Source organism: Plecotus auritus, assembly GCF_963455305.1.
Source record: "Plecotus auritus genome assembly, chromosome: 7".
Lineage (NCBI taxonomy): Eukaryota > Metazoa > Chordata > Mammalia > Chiroptera > Vespertilionidae > Plecotus > Plecotus auritus.
Window position 1 is genome coordinate 93,921,846 of NC_137774.1, and position 18,248 is coordinate 93,940,093.

Sequence of the window (18,248 nt, forward strand, 5' to 3'; positions counted from 1 at the left end):
TTACCTTATAACTGGAAGTTTGTACCTTTTGACCACCTTCACCCATTTTGCCCACCCTTCACCTCCACCTCTGGCAACCACCAATCTGTTCTCTGTATTTATAAGGTTTTTTTTAATTCCACATATAAGTGAAATCATACAGTATTTGTCTTTCTCTGTCTGATCTATTTCACTTAGCATAATTGATTTCAAGATCAATCCATGTTGTGACAAATGGCAGGATTTCCTTCTTTTTTATGGCTGAGAAGTATTCCACTGTCAATGGACACTTAGGTTGTCTCCATACTTTGTAAATAATGCTGCAGTGAACATGAGGGTGCAGATATCTTTTCAAGTTAGTGTTTTTCTTTTCTTCAGATAAATATTCAGAAGTGGAATTGCTGGATCATCTGGTAGTTCTATTTTTAATTTGTTGAGAAGCCTCTATATTGTTTTCCATAGTGGCTGCACCAATTTACATTCCACCAACAGTGTACTTGTGTTCCTTTTTCTCCACATCCTCACCAACATTTGGTATTTCTTGTCTTTTTGATGACAGCCATTTTAACAGGAAGGGAGAGAGAGATAAAAACATCAATGATGAGAGAGAATCATTGATTGGCTGCCTCCTGCACACCCCCCACTGGGGACCCAGCCCACAATCCAGGCATGGAGTCTCTTTTATAATGGCACTAAACACCTGGATCAGAATCAAACCTAGGACCCTTCCACTGAGGTCTATCCACTGAGCCAAACCAGCTAGGGCAGAATTTTTAAAATGGTGTGAGAGATATCTTTTTAGTGTAACTTGGAGGATGTTGTCTCTTAAGATCTTTTCAGGGTGTACTGTAGCATTCAGGATGAAATCCAAACTCCTTACCTGAACTCCAGGCTGTGGTCCCTACCCACCTGTCTGGCCTCATCTCTCTAGGTTTCTTTTTTGGTCACTTGCACTGTACTTAGCTAGTTTCATTTACTTCCTCTTTCCCCTGGGACTTTACAAATGCTGATTCTTCTGTTTTGAAAGTTGTTCTCCCACATTCTTCACTTGGCTTGTTCTCATCCCATCTTCAAATCTATTCTCTACCTCTGGGAGACCTTCCCTGAATCCCTGCCCACTGGTCCCCTGGGTTTTGTTCACCACTGTGTCCCGGCTTACATCAGTACAGTGCCTGACAGGCACAGGTACTCAGTGGATGTTTGGAGTAGGGAAGGATAACTCACTGGGTATGTACCATTTGGTCCTGGCCTACCCACTTGATGAGATCAGCAATGGCTTCAGGATTCAAATTAACTTTCTTAGGGTTCTGTCTCTGGCTCCCCAACTGTGCTCTCCTCTTTGGCTTTGCTCCACAGAGGGCCTTTAGGATGTAGGAGCCAGAGGGGAGAGACACAAAGCCTGGGGCTTTGAGAAAGAAGCAGGGGAGAATAAGTACTGTCTAGAGGGGCTGCTAACCCGTCTCAGGCCCACACCACAGATGCGGGGGTTGGGAGTGTCACAAGGGAGAAGTCCAGGTCTGAAGTAGGCAGGGTTGGGAAGTCAAGGTGGGCTCATATCTCCCAGCCCACCTGGATTTATTTTCCTCACCACACCATCCTTCACCTAAGGGCTCCATTGAGATTCACTGCTCAACTCTCTACCCTGTCTGCAGCTGTGGCCTGACCTGTGTGTTTCTGCCTCTAAGAACAGGCTTCTACCCAGAACCTGTCTGGGTAAAACTTCCAGGCAGCACTGATGAGGTGCCCAGGCACCTGTGTAGCACCACCTCTCCTTTCTCACATCAGGATCCCACAGTCCTGCCTCCATCTTGCTCCTCCTGCAGCACCTGAGTGTCCTTCCCGTCTCCTACTCTCTGGTGATTTGTCCAGGAAACTTTCTGGAGCTAATCAGAAAGAAGTCAGAAGAACATCCACTCCAGTGGGAGTGGAAGCAAAGGAACTAGGGGTTGGCATCATGAGAAGAGCTGGTTTCCCTGTCCCCTCTTCATGAGCTCTCTGGGCAGAGAATGTGGCACCCAGCAAAATGAGTCCCCTTGATGCCATGGCAGTACTGGAGGGGGGCTTCAAAGCCTTATCCTGTACCTTTTCAGGCTTCAGGGAATGTCTAGTGGCTTATAGAGATGAGACAAGCTCCTGGAAGGGGATAACTAGCAGTGCACAGGAAGCAGAGCCAGCCCAGCCTTTGAGTTTAGAAAGACTTGCGTTCAAATTGTCCTTCCTGGCTGTGTGGCCTTGAGCAACTGAATTAACCTTGAGTCAGGCTGGTAAGCCAGGACAAGCAGGATAGGGAAACTGAGACAGACAGTTAAAGAGCCAAGCAGTTTATAGGCATCCAGTAAATTGTAAAATCCTATCTTCCCTAAACCAAGAACACCTAAGAGTTTGAGGGGAGAAGAGTCCTGTTGCCCCACTCAAGCTTCCCATAGCCTCAGCAGCGGTGGACATCAACAGGCTCTGGGTCAAGTTCCCTTCTTCACCATCTTGGAGCCTCCTGCAGCCTCAGGACCAAGGTAGGACCTCTCAGGTCTTGGTTCCCTCTCAGGTCTCCCTTTTACCCCTGACCCTAGTCCATCCTTAAGTTTCTGCCCAGCCACCCAAGCTGGTTACTACTGTGAACCATAGCCCCAGCCTCTGGGTGTGTGTGTGTGGGCCTCTTCTTGATGTCCTAGGATCCAGGTCTGGGATGCCCCTCTCAGATGACTACAGGGAACACCACCACTACCTGCTGAGTTCTAACCCATAAAGACAGAACCTAAGATGTGACCTCTTCTTGGGGATATTCTCTATGCCTCTTTCCCTCTTCCTTCAGTATTCCCTTTCTCTCCTCTCCCCACTCTCCCTGGATGGCAGATGATGTAGAGTTGGGACCTCTCTAGCCTGGAGTGTGGAGGAAAGTGCTAGTTGATGAGGGCTTGGGCAGGACGCCTTTCACAGCAATCTCAAGTAATGGTAGCTTTTCTGTTTTTCCCCTCTTTCACTTAGAGGGGGTTCAGTTACTGAACAATATTTACAATTTCTCTCCTCACTCCCTCCTTCTGGGTTCCTTCTTCCCACTTTCTACTGCCCTTAGTCAGGGAATGTACTCCATCTCTGCAGAAGAGAGTATAACTAGAACATGCTGCCTTGAGGAAACTAAAGTTAAGGATAGAGAAGTCTTCCTCACTTACCAGTACCTTCTTAAAGGAGGGATTTATTATTATTATTATTGTTATTATTTTTTTAAAAAAATATATATTTTATTGATTTTTTACAGAGAGGAAGGGAGAGGAATAGAAAGTTAGAAACCTCGATGAGAGAGAAACATCGATCAGCTGCCTCCTGCACACCCCTTACTGGGGATATGCCCGCAACCAAGGTACATGCCCTTGACTGGAATCGAACCTGGGACCCTTCAGTCCGCAGGCTGACGCTCTATCCACTGATCCAAACCAGTTAGAGCTATTATTATTATTTTAAGAAGAAAAGCAATTCTAGGCCTCTTAGCCTGGTCTAGCAAAAAAAAAAAAAAAAAAAAAAAAAAAAAAAAATCCTAGAAAGGGTGGGGACAGAACTGAAACCCATCATTCCCTAACATTTATTGTTTCTTTAAAGTCACTGAAGCCCACAACATAAGCTGTCAAACAGAATGGCTTGTTTTTTTTTGTTTTTTTTTTTTTAATATATTTTATTGATATTTTACAGAGAGGAAGGAAGAGGGATAGAGAGCTAGAAACATCGATGAGAGAGAAACATCGATCAGCTGCCTCCTGCACACCCCCTACTGGGGTTGTGCCCGCAACCAAGGTACGTGCCCCTGATCGGAATCGAACCCGGGACCCTTCAGTCCGCAGGCCGACGCTCTATCCACTGAGCCAAACCGGTTTCGGCCAGAATGGCTTGTTTTTATCTCTATGTCTGCTTCTAGGAAGAGGTAGTGGCTAGATTTTAAAGTTGAGCATTTAGGCTTATGGAATTCATGGCTAGGGTTCCTTTAGGGCCTTTATAACCATCAACACAATCAAGGCCTGGGGGACAGTTTCAAGTTTTCAGCTCCAGCACTTACTGTGTGCCAAAGCTACCTTAGCCACCTTAAAACAACACAAAACAGAAAACAAAAAGCTTTTATTATAGAAATGTTCATATATGTACACAAATAAAGAGAATCCTATCTAATAAAGAGGGAATATGCTAATTGACCATCACTCCCTCACAAAAGATGGCAGCACCCACAGCCAATAAAGAGGGAATATGCTAATTGACTGCCACACCCTCAAAGAAGGCGGCACACAGTCAATAAGGAGGGAATATGCTAATTGGCTGCCATGCCCTCAAAGATGGCAGCGCCCAGTCTCCTCAGCCCCACCGGGGTGCCTGCCTCTGGAGTCCCCTGTCCCCTCAGCCCCTCAGCTGCCCAGGACCAGCCCAAGGCGCAGGCAAGCCACGGATGTCGGATGCCCAGCCAATGCCCGAGGCACAGGCAAGCCTCTGATGGTGGCTGCCCAGCTGCCCAGGGCCGCCCGAGGCTTGCGCTGCTGGCAGTGGCAGCAGCAGAGGTGTGAAGGGGCCGTTGCCTTCCCCTGATCACCGGGTTTCCTCCTGCCCCTGAGGGCTCCCGGACTGTGAGAGGATGTAGGCCTGGCTGAGGGACCCACCCTCCAGTGCATGAATTTTCATGCACTGGGCCTCTAGTATTATAATAAATCCCGTGTACCCATCACCCAGCTTCAACAGTAATCCACATTTGGCTAATCTTGTTTCTTGAATGCTCACACTCATGTATTGCCCTTAATCCCTTAAAAATTGATTTTTAGAGAGAGAAGGGAGAGAATCATTGATTTTTGTTGTTCCACTTATTTATGCATTCATTAGTTGATTCTTTTAAACCTCACCTGAGGATACTTTGATTTTTTTTCTTTTTTAGATAGAGAGTGGGAGACATAGAGAGAGAAACAGCGATGTGAGAGATACATTGATCAGTTGCCTCCTGTACACACCCTGACCAGGGATTGAACCAGCAATCTAGGTATGTGCCCTGACCAGGAATCAAACCTGCAACCTTTTGGTGTACGGGACAATGCTCCAACCAACTGACCAACCCAGTCAGGGCCATTGGTTGATTCTTGTATGTGCCCTGATGGGATCAAACCTGCAACCTTGGTGTATCAGGACCATGTTTTAACCCAGCGGTCACCAACCTTTCGGACCTCACGGACCACCAGTGGTCCACAGACCACTGGTTGGCGACCGCTGCAGGGCAACATTACTTTTAATTAAAATTTTTATTGAGATCATTGTAGATTCACATGGATTTACAAAAAATAATACAGACAGATCACTTAAACACTCCCCAGTTTTCCCCAGTGGTAATTGCTATAGACTGAATGTGTTCTCCCAAAACTCGTATGTTGAAAGCTAATCCTCAAAGTGTTGGTATTTGGAGATAGGGCCTTTGGGAGGTGTTTATTGCCATTATAAAAGAGACTCCAGAGAGCGCCCTTGCCCCCTTCCACCATGTGAGGACACAGCCATCCGTGGGCCAGGAAGTAGGTTCTCCTTAGACAATGAATCTGCTAATGCCTTGATCTTGGACATCCCTGCCTTCAGAATTGTGAGGAATAAATTTCTGTTGCTTATAGCCACCCAGTCTATGGTATTCTGTTATAGCAACAGGAATAGATTAAAACAGTAATATTTTGCAAACTATATTATATACTGTCACAACCAGGATATTGACATTCATATAATCCACCAATCTGATTCATATTTTCCAGTTTTGTACTGATTTTTGTATCTGTATGTATTAAGTTCTGTAAAATGTTATAACCTTTGTGGGGTCCTATTTCCATGACAATAAAGGAAATAAATAGTTCCAATACCAAAAGATCCTTGGTATTGCCCTTTTATGACTACACCCATGTCACTCCTTCCCCCTCTTCCACTTAGTCCCTACCATTTGGCAACCACTAAATCTGTCTTCCATTACTAAACTTTTGTCACTTCTAAAATATAAATGAAACCACACAGTATATAAGTTTTTGGACTGGATTTTTCTTTTTCAGTATAACCTAGCAACTCATCCATGTTGTTGGATGTATCAACGGTTTGCTCCTGCTGCTGAGTAGTATTCTATAATATAGAAGTACCATAGTTTAACTCTATGCCTGTTGAAGGACATTTGAATTACTTCCAGTTTTTGGCTATTATGAATAAAGCTGCTATGAACATTTGTGTATATATATTAAAATGCCTATATGGAATTAGCTACCACAAACTGGGGGCTAGGAGTGCTTATTGAGTCCATCACTGTTTCTAAGGGCTTTTCAGTGGACAGAATTAGGATATACTTTTAAAAAATCCTCACTTGAGGATATGTTCATTGATTTTATTTATTTTTAAATATGATAAACTCATTTTTAAAAAATATATATTTTATTGCTTTTAGAGAGGAAGGGAGAAGGAGAGAGAGATAGAAACATTAATCATGAGAGAGAATCATTGATTGGTAGCCTCCTGCACACCCCCTCCTGGGGATCAAGCCCGCAACCCAGGCATGTGCCCTCGGCCGGAATCGAACCTGAGACCCTTCAGTCCGCAGGCCAACACTCTATCCATTGAGCCAAACCAGCTAGGGCGATAAACTCATTTTTTAAAGTTTTTTTTTTTTTTTTTTTATTGATTTCAAAGAGGAAGGGAGAGGGAGAGATAGAAACATCAATGATGAGAGAGAATCATTGATTGGCTGCCTCCTGCATGCCCCCTACTGGGAATCGAGCCCACAACCCGGGCATGTGCTCTTGACTGGAATCAAACCTGGGACCTTTCAGTCAATAGGCCGACACTCTATGCATTGAGCCAAACTGGCTAGGGCAGGATATGCTCTTTAAGCTAAAATATGCCATGACTTCATACAGTTATTTCCTAATTAAATCAAGACTACAGAGAATTTGCATAAATCACTGATTTTAGATTTGCATCTTTTTTCCTGTTATAATACAAATCTATATAATTATTTCTTCCCATTTTTTATTGTGGTAAAATATGCATAAAATTTGACATCTTAATCATTTTTAAGTATACATTTTTGTTATTAAATATATTCATAATGTTGTGCAACTATCACCACAATCCATCTCCATCACTTTTTTTTTTAAATCCTCACCCGAGGATATTTTTCCATTGATTTTTAGAGAGTGAAAGAAGGAAAGACAGAAAGAAATATTGATTGCACGTACCCTAACCATGGCCCAGGCCGGGGAGGAGCCTGCAACCCAGTATGTGCCCTTGACTGGAATTGAACCAGGGACCCTTTGGTCCACAGGTCAATGCTCTATCCACTGAGCCAAACCGGCTAGGGCTCCATAACTCTTTTCATCTTGTAAAATTGAAACTCTATACCAGCAATTTTCAACCAGTACGCCACAATAATTTTTAAAACATGCAATACCTACTTAGTCAGGGGCACTGACCTCTTTTCCCTCAAATTAAAAGAAATGACAACAATAGCTGTCCAATGTGAGTGAATCAAAATTTTACCTACTTTTTTGTCAGATCGGCAAAAAATATAATAGATATTTTGTCATGCTGCAGAATTTTAGTAATTAGCTTGGGTGTCATGAGATGAAAAAGGTTGAAAATCACTGCTCTATACTCATTAAATAACTTCCCATTTCTCCCTCTTCCTCCCCATCCCTTGGTAACCACCATTCTACTGTCTTTATGGTTTTAACTAGTCTAAATACCTTATAAAAGGTATTTAGTTGTCTTTTTTTGACATTCAATATTATTTTATATTAGTTTCAGGTGTACAGCATAGTAGTTGATTATATATTTATGAAGTGATCCCAACATAATTGTTTTAGCCTACACTTTCACCTATTCCCCACAATATGACTACTGAATACAATTTAAGATTTTATGGCAGTTTGTTGTTGTTGTTGTTAATCCTCACCCAAGGATATTTTTCCATTGATCTTCTAAAGAGAGTGGAAGAGAGAGAGGGAAAGACAGAGAAACATTGATGTGAAAGAAACACATCGTTTGGTTGCCTCCTGCATGGGCCCTGACCAGGGCCTGAGATGGGAGAAGCCTGCAACTAAGGGATGTGCCCTTGGCCAGAACAGAAAACCCGCAGGCCCATGCTCTATCCACTGAGCCAAGTAGGCGAGGGCTGGCAGTTAATTTTGTCTTTTGGGTAGATCTTCGGATGTATAGTTAAATCAGTGTGTTTTGAAGTCATTCAGAAGAGTTCTCTTCTGTGCAGTTAGGCCACCAACTAGATATACATTAAGGTTCATTTGTTCCTTTTGACTTTTAGGGATTGATTTTTAAAAAATTAATTTTTATCATACAATCATGTAAAACATAGATTTCCGAAGTCAAATGCTCAAAACAAAGTATATTCAAGTCTTGCTTCATTCTATTCTCCTTTCCAAGCTAAATAACCATTAAAAATTTTAAATGTATACTTCCACTTTTAAAAAATATAAGTATTTATTTATTTACATTTGTACCTCCCTACTCCCTTTTACAAATAGAGTAGAGAGAGCCCTAGCTGGTTTGACTCAGTGGATAGAGCATCAGCCTGCGTACTGGAGGGTCCTGGGTTTGATTCCCGTCAAGGGCACATGCCTGGGTTGTGGGCTTGATCCCCAATGCGGGGCGTGCAGGAGGCAGCCAATCAATGATTCTCTTTCATCATTGATGTTTCAATCTCTCTCTTCCTTTCTGAAATCAATAATAATAATTAAATTAAAAAAAAAAAGAGTAGAGGGAATGGGCATACTTTCTTATCCCCAACTTTAACAGCTAAGTCCTTGGTGTTTCGCCATTGAGATCCTCAAAAACTTTTTTGTAAAATGAAGGCAACACTATCCATTCTATCTGATCTTCCACACCATTTCCTGGGAAGATAAAGGATGTGAAAAGTGGTACACAAACATGCCTGTTTACTTATATTGACCCACTTTTGGGAGAACCTTGAGTCCTAGATCCAATTTAGTACATTTAACACAAGAAGAGGCTCACAGAGTTGAGAGGATCTGCCCAAGGTACGTAGGGAATAAGCGAGAGCTCCAGTCATCTGCCTTGCAGTCCACCGGTCCGATAAATCCATCAAGCTCTTCTTTTTTAAAAACTGTACTCAAGCCTTCTCTTTCTCCACCATCGAGGTGTGTGCAGTTTGCTTCTCCTTTTCCATGTCTTCCCACAAGACTTTAGGATCAAGAGGGTCCTGGCCAAGAAACAAAAGCAGAATTGGCCCATTCCCCAAAGGATTCTGATGAAAACCAGTAATAAAATCAGGTACAACTCAAAGAGGAGACAGTGGAGAAGAACCGAACTGGGTCTATGAGGAATCACACATGAGAGATGGCTCACATATTTATGCTGTATCCAGGTTGCCTGCACCTTTAAATGATTGAAAAGATCATTACTGCCCTAGCTGGTTTGGCTCAGTGGATAGAGCATTGGCCTGCGGACTGAAGGGTCCCAGGTTCGATTCCAGTCAAGGGCACATGCCTGTGTTGCGGGCTTGATCCCCAGTGGGGGGCATTCGGGAGGCAACCTATCAATGATTCTCTCTCATCATTGATGTTTCTATCTCTCTAACCCTCTCCCTTCCTCTCTTAAATCAATAAAAAATATATATAAAAAAAGAAAAGATCATTTCTGTCTGGGCAGTTGGGGCATTTAAATTGGAAAATTATTGGACTCATGATTTTGCTCTGTTGATTTTTTTTCTGCAGTAGCAGGTTGGTTCAGTAATAAATGTGTGAGACCTTTAAAACTGCAAAAAAAAATAAAAACTGTACTCAACATATAAATACCTATTTTTATAGAAATGAGCATTTTAGGAGACCCTCGAAAAGGAAAAAGTAACAAAAAGCCTCAAGGCTGAGTGAGGCAGTGAATGCTCAAGCAACCACTAGCGCCCAGAGTCCCAGGAGGGAGCAGGCGGCTGGGGTCAGCGAGCCCTGCCCTCAAACTGGGCAGCTCTGGTCCGAGCGCGGAGGCGACGGAAAACCTGGAGATGCAGTGACGGCACCGAGTAGGGGGGGCCCAATGCGAGGATGCTGGGCACTTAAGGTAAAGCTGCCCCATTTGGCACCCCGACAGGAGGATTGACATACTATGGACTCCAGGTGAAGAGTCCGCCGGGAAAGGGCGCCATGTCGGAGATTTCGAAAAGAGAAATGGTACTGATGAGGATCCGTAGCGCTTCCCCGGCTTCAGCTCTAAAATCCCGGCCTAAGGGCGGGGCGGAGGTCGGCCCGCAAGAGCCCGCCGGGAAGCTGGGGGAAGGAGCAACAAAAATGACGCTGGGGAGCGTAACAGGGCGGGGCGAGGGCTTGCGTCCCCGCCCACCTGGGTCGGGCTAACGGTTTCCGGTCGCGATGTCTGGAAGAGGAGGTGCTCACTCCGCGCCCTGTGAGCCTCCGCCCCCAGTGACCAAGTGCCCCGCAGCGGCTCCAAGATGATGGGTTGCAAGGAATCAGAGCTGAAGTCGGGGGAAGGGGAGGCGGCCGTTGCGGCCCCGGGGCCACCCCCGGAACCCCGCGCCCCGGAACCCGGAGCCCCCGTGCCCGAGCCTGGCCTGGATCTCAGCCTGAGCCTGAGCCCGCGGTCCGAGAGCCCTGAGCAGCCGAACAGCAGCCCAGGGCGGGGGAAGGGGCGGGCAAACCGGCGGGGCGGGGCCCGCAAGGAGCGGCAGGTGAGCTGGCGGAAGGCCTGGCAGGCAGCCCGCCGACCACCGCGCTCCCCTTTCTTCACCGCCCTGCTCTCTGCTCCCAGGTCCGTTTCCGCCTGGCGCCATCCTCCCCGGTCCGGTCCCAGCCGCTGCCAGTCACTGCCGCACCGAGCGAGAAGCCCGCGGCGTCGCAGGACCTGGGTGCGCCCGCGCAGCACAGTAGCCTGGCTTTGAGCCTCGAGCTGCAGGCCGCGCGGGCCGCAGCCGCGGGCCAGTTCGATGCCGCGAAGGCCGTGGAGGAACAGCTGAGAAAATCGTTCCAGACCCGCTGTGTTCTGGAGGAGAGCGTGGCCGAGGGTGAGGGCGGGCAGATGGCAGGCCGGGCGCGGGAGTTGGGGTGAGAGGCGCGGCTCACCTCCGCTCCCCCTGCGGTCTCAGGACTGAACGTGCCGCGCTCCAAGCGGCTTTTCCGGGACCTGGTGAGCCTGCAGGTCCCCGAAGAACAGGTTCTGAACGCTGCGCTGAGGGAGAAATTGGCGCTCCTGCCACCGCAGGCCCGAGCCCCGCCTCCAAAGGTGAGGGACTTGGGCTTGAGTCCCTTCCGGTGTTCCCTTCCCTTCTCCGCTGCGGGTTCTTCCCTCTCCTAGTGTAACCTTGCTTTGGACTCCAATTCCAACAGGAGCCACCTGGGCCAGGGCCAGACATGACTATGCTGTGTGACCCAGAAACATTATTTTATGAATGTCCACACCTGACTCTGGACAGTCTGCCCTCTCTCCGCCTTCAACTCCGGCCCCGCCCTTCAGAGGACACCTTCCTCATGCATCGAACACTAAGGCGATGGGAAGTGTAGACCAGGAGGCTCCCAGAATGCTCGTATTTTTGTGTTGAAAGTAACATAATAAAGTGGTTTTGCTAACAAATGGGACTTTTCTTGGAAGGCTTAAGATGGAAAGCCGTAGGTTAGCTGCCTGGAAGTCAAGTGTTTTGGCCCCTTCTTTAAGGAACTCCATAATTACCAGTAGAAAACACTGGTCCAAGTAAGAGGTTTAGTTTTTTTTTCTTTTAATCCTCACCTTAGAATGTTTATTGATTTTTAGAGAGGATAGGAGAAACATTGGACTGGTTGCCTCTAGTAAGCGTCAGACTGGGAATGAATTCACAACCTTTCAGTGTAGGAGTCTCCAACCCTGTGAGCCACACTAGCTAGCTAGAGCCAAGTCAGAGGGTTAGGTACCCTCCCCACATCTTCCTGGTTGCAGTCACACCTCCCACCTTTGTTTTTTATGACACTACACTTGTTTCTTTGCACCACTTATTTCTGATCACTTTATATGGATCTCAGCCTGCATGTTACCTGACTCAAGGAACCTGGTAAGGCAGCTACTAGCATTTAGTTATTTAAATTATCTCCTTGCTTTTACCTTCAAGGGCCTTGCTCATCTTTACACCTGACCAGAGTACTCAATACTTGACAAGCCACTGAATAGCTACATGTTAAGTTAAACTGCCTATTAGTCTGGTTCCACAGTATCAAAAAAGGAGGGTGGATGGTAGGAAGGTCCTAGAGCAGGTAGTCATTTCTGGTCCAAAGTGTCTTTTTCTAGCTCCATTCCAACTCTACTGTTAAATTTCAAAGTTAGCCTTCTGCCAAAGCTTACACACACACACACACACACACACACACACACACACACACACAAATTGTCAATGGTGTTTGTTTTTTTTTTGGTGGGGGGAGGATGGGAGATAAATGGGCTCTTTAAATTTCACATCAAAATTTGCATAATACCCTTTTCCTGACTAGGGTCCTATATAGTTGTGTGTAGATGTAGCAATCCACAATCTTCCCAATCATTGAAAAGCCTTCAGTAGTTTAGACAGAGGAAGCACAGGTTGTATTGGAAGGCACCATCCCTTCCCACCAGTTAAAAAGTGCCAGAGAGCGTAGCCTGTGTGGCCCTGTGGTTGATCATCGACCTATGAACCAAGAGGTCACAGTTCGATTCCCGGTCAGGGCATATGCCTGGGTTGCAGGATCGATTCCCAGTGTAGGGTGTGCAGGAAGCAAGCCAATCAATGATTCTCATCATTGATGTTTGTCTCTCTCCCTTCCTCTCTCTGAAATCAATTAAAAAATATATATATATATAAAAACAAAAAGTGCTAGACATAGGTGTGGGGGCCATTGCCCTAAACATCAAGTTTATTGTGCTGTTCTTACATTCCAAACCCAACTCCCTCTCCCAATGGGGGACAGCAGAGGGATTTTCACAGTACCTGCATGCCTCCCCATCAAGCTTCCCCCTCTTAAGCCTCAGTCCATCTATCATGTGGTCTACTGAAACGTAGGTAGGGACAAGGGCTGAGGAGAATGGGAATTTCTCCTTGGAAGGACAGGAGGAAGAGGCCAGAGAACTTGATAACTCCCCACCTCCTGTGCCCTAGGAGAACAGAGGTCAGCAAACAGTCCATGCCATCCAGCCAGTGGGCTGGGGGAAGAGGAAGATGGCGGTAACTCCAGAACAGCTGGGCTTGCTGCTTAGGTACCAGAGGTGTAGGGAGGAGGCTGGGGCAGCAACACAGGAAAAGCTTTCTATGCAGATCCAAGAAAGGAAACTTTTGGAGCCAGAAAGGAAAGACTGCGGGCTATTTTCTTTCCCCAGGTCCTTAAGAGCAGCGGGCAGCTTCTTCACACTTTCTGTTCAGGGGGCCACTTAGTGGCTGGGGGAACGGGCCTTGTGGAACAGGTATACAGGACGCTGGAAGCCTAAGAGGAGAGTGTGCAATCAGGAGGGATGGGCAGGACCTCAAGACTCCACAGAGTCTGTACCTTCTCCCTCAGGACTGGTCTTCCTCCCCCACCAAAATAAGCCAGACTTACCTTTGAAGGTGTTGTGGGGTGTGGCCACAAGTTCGTAGCTGGAAAAGCCCACTTCTGGGGATGTCAGGTAGGAACTGAACTGCTCTGGCTTCAGCTGGATCCTATAATAGTTCTTGTAGGTTGTTTCCTAGGGAGAAGAGCAGGGAACCACTTCACCTTGCTGCCTTCTCCCTGCCAGAGAATGATGCCCACCCAGGAGATCTTTTCATCTTGTTCAGAAAGTCCTCTTTCCATTTCTTTGGGGTATTTCTTGCCTCAACTAAAGGACACACCCAATTTCCACTTAAATACCAACTCACTGTGAGAGTCTTTCTCTTGGCGTAGGTTGACCAAGGTTGGGGTTCGAGGATCAAGATGCCCCCAGGGCGTAAGTGCCGGTAGATCCGTCGAAACATGCGCTTCAGTCCCTCGTCTCCCCAGTTCAGATGTACCCACTTGGTAAGGCTGAGGCAGAGCACCACATCATACTCAGGTGTTTGGGCCTCCACCAGCTCATCTCGATCCAGCACATAGTTACCCTGAGGGAGAGGTCAACAGTGGCATTAAAAGAACCATGGCCCAACACATTCAATCTGCAGCCTCACTTTGTAGCCCTTGGCCACAATCATCTTTGATACCCTCAGTATCACTTTTTTTGCAAGCTATTGGTGGTAAACCAAACAAAAAGAAGGCTGGATAATTTTAAGTTGAGCAAAGTATCCACGAGATCTCCAAAGTTGGGGTGAAACTGCAGAGAAAGAATGCTAGAGTTCCTCCAAGACCCTGTCCATTAAGCCCAGCGACTCAACGTTATGCAAAGGGACCTAACCCAGATTTGAAAGGGAGACCTGTGGTTCATTCTCAGTAGTTTGGGCTGGCAAAGTTTTAGGATTATTCTTTCCAGAGAAGTGAAGAGGCCATCCCTTAGGAAATTTTTTCTAGATAAGCTCAAGACCACCCTCTGGAAAGTCTATTTTCCAACACTACTCCTGCAGATGGCCGAATTGGAGTGTTTTTATGAGGAGCTATGCGCAGTCAGGGGACAGATGCTGAAGACATGTTACCCTCCCCTCGCACAGAGGACTCTGACTCTTCTCCATCCTATTATCTAGGGCCAATGTGGAGATGATCCAAGGCCAAGCCACTTGGGTTCCTGACCACTGACACTCTTCAACTCTATCGAATGCAAACAAAGTCCCTATCAATGGAGAGAAACTGCAAATATTAGCCACTACCCTAATCCTCCCTCCACCCTGAGACATTCCATGTCTGATACCCATCCCTTCATGCACCTTCAGTAGGTTAGAGGACAAGTTTCCATGTGGACCAAATCCCCTAGTGAGCATCAGCAGTAGCCCCCTAGAGAAGGTAGACTGGCCTGGATTACAGTCTAGGTAGGGAGCAGGGCAAAAGGGGTCAGATCCCATTTTGGGGCTAGGAGTCACAAGAAAGGAGCCCAGGTAGAGCTTCCACCTTTCCAGGTTTATAGGAAGGGACACCCAGTGGATTCAGACCCTTCTCTTGATCTGGTTCTCCTGGTGTGGACTGCATGCATGCACAGAAATCCCTCTGGCTCATAACCTTCCTGTCACATTATTTAATCTCATCCTTATACCTAGGCCCTATCCCAAGACCCTCTTACCGTAACGAAGACAACATTGTTGGGGAAGACTGATGTGTCTGCTCCATCCAAGGGCACTTGGGGTGCAGCAATGGGACCCCGGCTTGCTGTCAGTGAGGCTGGGAAGCAGCTCCTCTTTCGGATGGTTGTGATCCCTTCCTCACTGGGATCTGCGCCTGGGTCCCCCTCAGCAGCCTGGGGTTGCAGACGCAGCTCCTCTGACAGGTAGTGTCTGATGTTTTGGCGGGCCGAGTGGATGAGTTGGGCATCGATATCCAGGCCTACCATGCGGGATGGGCCCCACTTACAGGCAATGCTCAGGGTTAGATGGCCCACATTGCAGCCCAGATCTAGGACGTCCCGACCCTGAAACCACTCAGGCTTCAACACCCGAAGGCGCCCATCCTCACAGGAAGGATTTCGGTACCCATAGTACTTGCAGTAATTCCCATACTGGAACTTGCGCTGTTGCTTTTTGAAACCTGCTGCAGGTAGTGGGTGGAGGTGGTGGCGGCCTCCCCCACTTCCTCGGCCCTTTTCCTTGGGACCCTGGCTTCCTCCACTCCTAGCCCCTGCCTCTGACTTGCTGGAAGTCCTGCGACGTTTTCGATGTCGTGAGGAGGAAGACGGGGGTGCAGAGGCAATTGAGGCAGCTGAAGAGGCTGAAAGGGAGCCTGAGGGACCCGGTAGGGCAGATGGAAGGGGAGACACGACCTCATCCCTGCAGTTGATGGCTGTGTTGAGTTCATAGGGCTGGGGGGCATCACGGTTTTGGTTCTGGCCCCTATGCCGTTGCTGCTGTGTGGTGCCCTCCCCATGGAGTGAGGGAGTGGGGGGAGCTGTGGGCAGCACAGAGTGGCTATCAATCCCTCCAGTTGCCTGCTGCTGCTGGTGGTGCTGTCCCCGGTGTCTATGTCGCTTCCGACCAGTCTTGAGTGGTGAAGCAAGAACTACTTGGGCCTCATCAGTGCAAGTATTGAGACTGAGTGGGTCAGTAATATCTTTGGGGATGAGAATCTCCACTGGATCTCGCCCCTTGGCTGGAAGTGGGGATGACTTAGGGGTCTCAGCATTGAGTGCGCGGCTCACTTCCTCATCCAGGAGACTATTCAGGTTCAGTGGATCAAAGATATTGCCCCCCAGGAGGAAGTTGGAGGGTAACACAGAGTCACAGTCCGAATTAACCCGCCTGCGCCTCTTGAAGGCCGGATGTTTGAAGCCTCCACCACCCCCCCCTACATTGCAGCTATTTCTCCTCTTGCCCCCACCTCCCCCAGGGGGCCGGTGGGGCTGATAGCCGTTCCGGGGTCGAGGCGGGGCAGGGGGTCCCAGTTCTGTTCCACCCCCTCCCCGTCGCTCCTCCCCTACGTCCGGGGGAGCGGCTCGCCCGTGGGGATCCGACAAGCGGGCCTCCCCGTGCGTCTGGAGGCCGCCCCCTCGCTGCTGCTGCGACTGGCTGACCCGAGGCTGGGCAGTAGCCCCGGGGCTCTCCTTGCCCGCTCCAGAAGCCAAGACCCCGGCTGCGTGTGCTCGCGGGCCAGGCCCACGCTGCGTACCGCCGCGGAGCTCCCCGGAGGCGGGCTCTCGGTGCGGTTGCACCGAGGGGCTGCCCCCTCCGCCTGACTCCTCTTTGAGCGGCGGCGGCGGGGCAGGTACCAGAAACGGCTCCTTCTCCGCCGCCATCTCTATCATTTCCTCCCCTTATTCCGTCCCAGTCGAGGGCTAAGAGGGTGGACCAGGGGGCTTAACCCCCCCCTTTCTACACCCGCTCCCTTCCCCCCTTTCCTGGGTGCGCGCGCAGCTCCTATCGCCTAGTCTCGCGCACTAGCGCCTCCCCCGAAGCGCGGCCCCCTCGCCTACGAGACCAAAACAAGATGCCCGCGAGACCCGAACTCCAGGAATAAACCGCGCGTGCGCCGACCCCTTTCTCCTCTACCACTACCGCTTTGCCGCGAGCGCGCACTGCCAAAGCGCGTTCCTCTCGCCCCAGAATCACGCATGCGCACTCCGCCGCCACCCTGGTCGCGCGCGCATCCGAGTACGAACCAACTTAACGGCTCCGGGAGTTTAAATATAGCTCCCTTTAATCCCCCCAAAAGCCCACCACCCCAAACTGACACCCTACTTCCCTTTGCAGCTATGTTCGTCCCTACTGATATCCTTTGTCTCTGCCGCGCGAACCCACCCACCGTAGGCGGGGACGGGGAGCTGGTGTGAAAAGGTCTCCTTGACACCCGACCCTTGTTCCTGAGGAATGAGTCTCAGCGGTCTCCGCCCGGCTCTAAACCCAACAACCTCCCTACCCCGCCTCCTTCCTCCCCCTAGCGGGGAGCGCCTGCGCACATCCTTTTGGGCTTGTGCGGGTTGATGCAGCACGTGCTGATGGTGGTGCCCCGCCCTCCGTCCTAGGGGCGGGGACTGTTACGTCGCTTCCCCAGGTTTGGTACACGTAACCTGCGTTAGCACGATTGGGAGGGGCGTGGCTAAGGAACGGGTAGGCCCTCATGAATTATTCATGACTTAGTTGTCTCCGTTTGCCCACCTACCTAGAAGGGCTGTGGGGAACGAGGGGTTGAACCTTAAAAGTAGAGGAAGGAGCGAGTGTACTGTCTTCCTACGAACTGTTCTCAATAAAATACGATAAGTCATTTTAACTCGCCCCACTGGGAAATATTCACTGCTGAACTGAAAAAAAAAATCAGCACTAAAACAGCTGATGTCCAACTTCCTCTTCCAACGAAATGGCCGAGTAGTCCTCTCCCTCCTCAGCCTTCCCCTAATCGCGATCACCTGAGGACACCACGCCCTTCCCTCCGTCTCCCAAAGCCCCGATACCAACGACCCCGTACCCCACCGGACTCCTGTGAGCTCGACCCCTTAGCCCGAGGACTGCGACCCTATGCCCACCACAATCACCAATAGCAATACATTCACCACTACCACCATCTCGCACGCAGGCCTTCCGAGCGCACGCTGCGGCCTCGCGCCGCCTTAAGATAAACGAGTGTGGGTGGGGAAGAGATTTAGGCTTGGTTGCCCCTGCCTCGGCCAATGAGGAGGAAGCTATTCGACGCCCATCCTACTGGGTGCAAGGTGGCCCGTTCTCCCTTCCAACAGTGCTG

At 48.7% G+C, this 18,248-nt stretch overlaps 2 protein-coding genes across 2 annotated transcripts; one reads left to right on the forward strand and one right to left on the reverse strand.

The window, feature by feature from the left end:
* Positions 1-10,326: 10,326 nt before the first annotated feature.
* PPP1R35 (protein phosphatase 1 regulatory subunit 35) lies at positions 10,327-11,565 on the forward strand. The gene is made up of 4 exons (XM_080679295.1): positions 10,327-10,666; positions 10,747-10,999; positions 11,081-11,217; positions 11,322-11,565. Exons 1-4 carry the CDS (start codon positions 10,430-10,432, stop codon positions 11,493-11,495), a joined length of 801 nt encoding a protein of 266 aa, XP_080535421.1. The 5' UTR covers positions 10,327-10,429; the 3' UTR covers positions 11,496-11,565.
* A 1,251-nt stretch (positions 11,566-12,816) lies between these two features.
* On the reverse strand, positions 12,817-18,119 carry MEPCE (methylphosphate capping enzyme). The gene is made up of 4 exons (XM_080680013.1): positions 15,148-18,119; positions 13,826-14,044; positions 13,527-13,653; positions 12,817-13,412 (listed from the first exon to the last, which is right to left on the reverse strand). The coding sequence occupies exons 1-4, from the start codon at positions 16,816-16,818 to the stop codon at positions 13,360-13,362; spliced, it is 2,070 nt and encodes a 689-aa protein (XP_080536139.1). The 5' UTR covers positions 16,819-18,119; the 3' UTR covers positions 12,817-13,359.
* Between the last annotated feature and the right edge of the window lie 129 nt (positions 18,120-18,248).

What these genes read in the sequence shown, in the direction of transcription:
- PPP1R35 (XM_080679295.1), top strand. Translation starts at nt 10,430, where the DNA reads ATGATGGGTTGCAAGGAATCAGAGCTGAAGTCGGGGGAAGGGGAGGCG. An exon ending in GGGCCCGCAAGGAGCGGCAG is followed by an intron (nt 10,667 to 10,746) that starts GTGAGCTGGCGG and finishes CTCTGCTCCCAG; the next exon opens with GTCCGTTTCCGCCTGGCGCC. An exon ending in CCCGAGCCCCGCCTCCAAAG is followed by an intron (nt 11,218 to 11,321) that starts GTGAGGGACTTG and finishes CAATTCCAACAG; the next exon opens with GAGCCACCTGGGCCAGGGCC.
- MEPCE (XM_080680013.1), bottom strand. Translation starts at nt 16,818, where the DNA reads ATGATAGAGATGGCGGCGGAGAAGGAGCCGTTTCTGGTACCTGCCCCG. An exon ending in ACAATGTTGTCTTCGTTACG is followed by an intron (nt 14,045 to 15,147) that starts GTAAGAGGGTCT and finishes CCTCTCCCTCAG; the next exon opens with GGTAACTATGTGCTGGATCG. An exon ending in ACCCCACAACACCTTCAAAG is followed by an intron (nt 13,413 to 13,526) that starts GTAAGTCTGGCT and finishes CTCTCCTCTTAG; the next exon opens with GCTTCCAGCGTCCTGTATAC.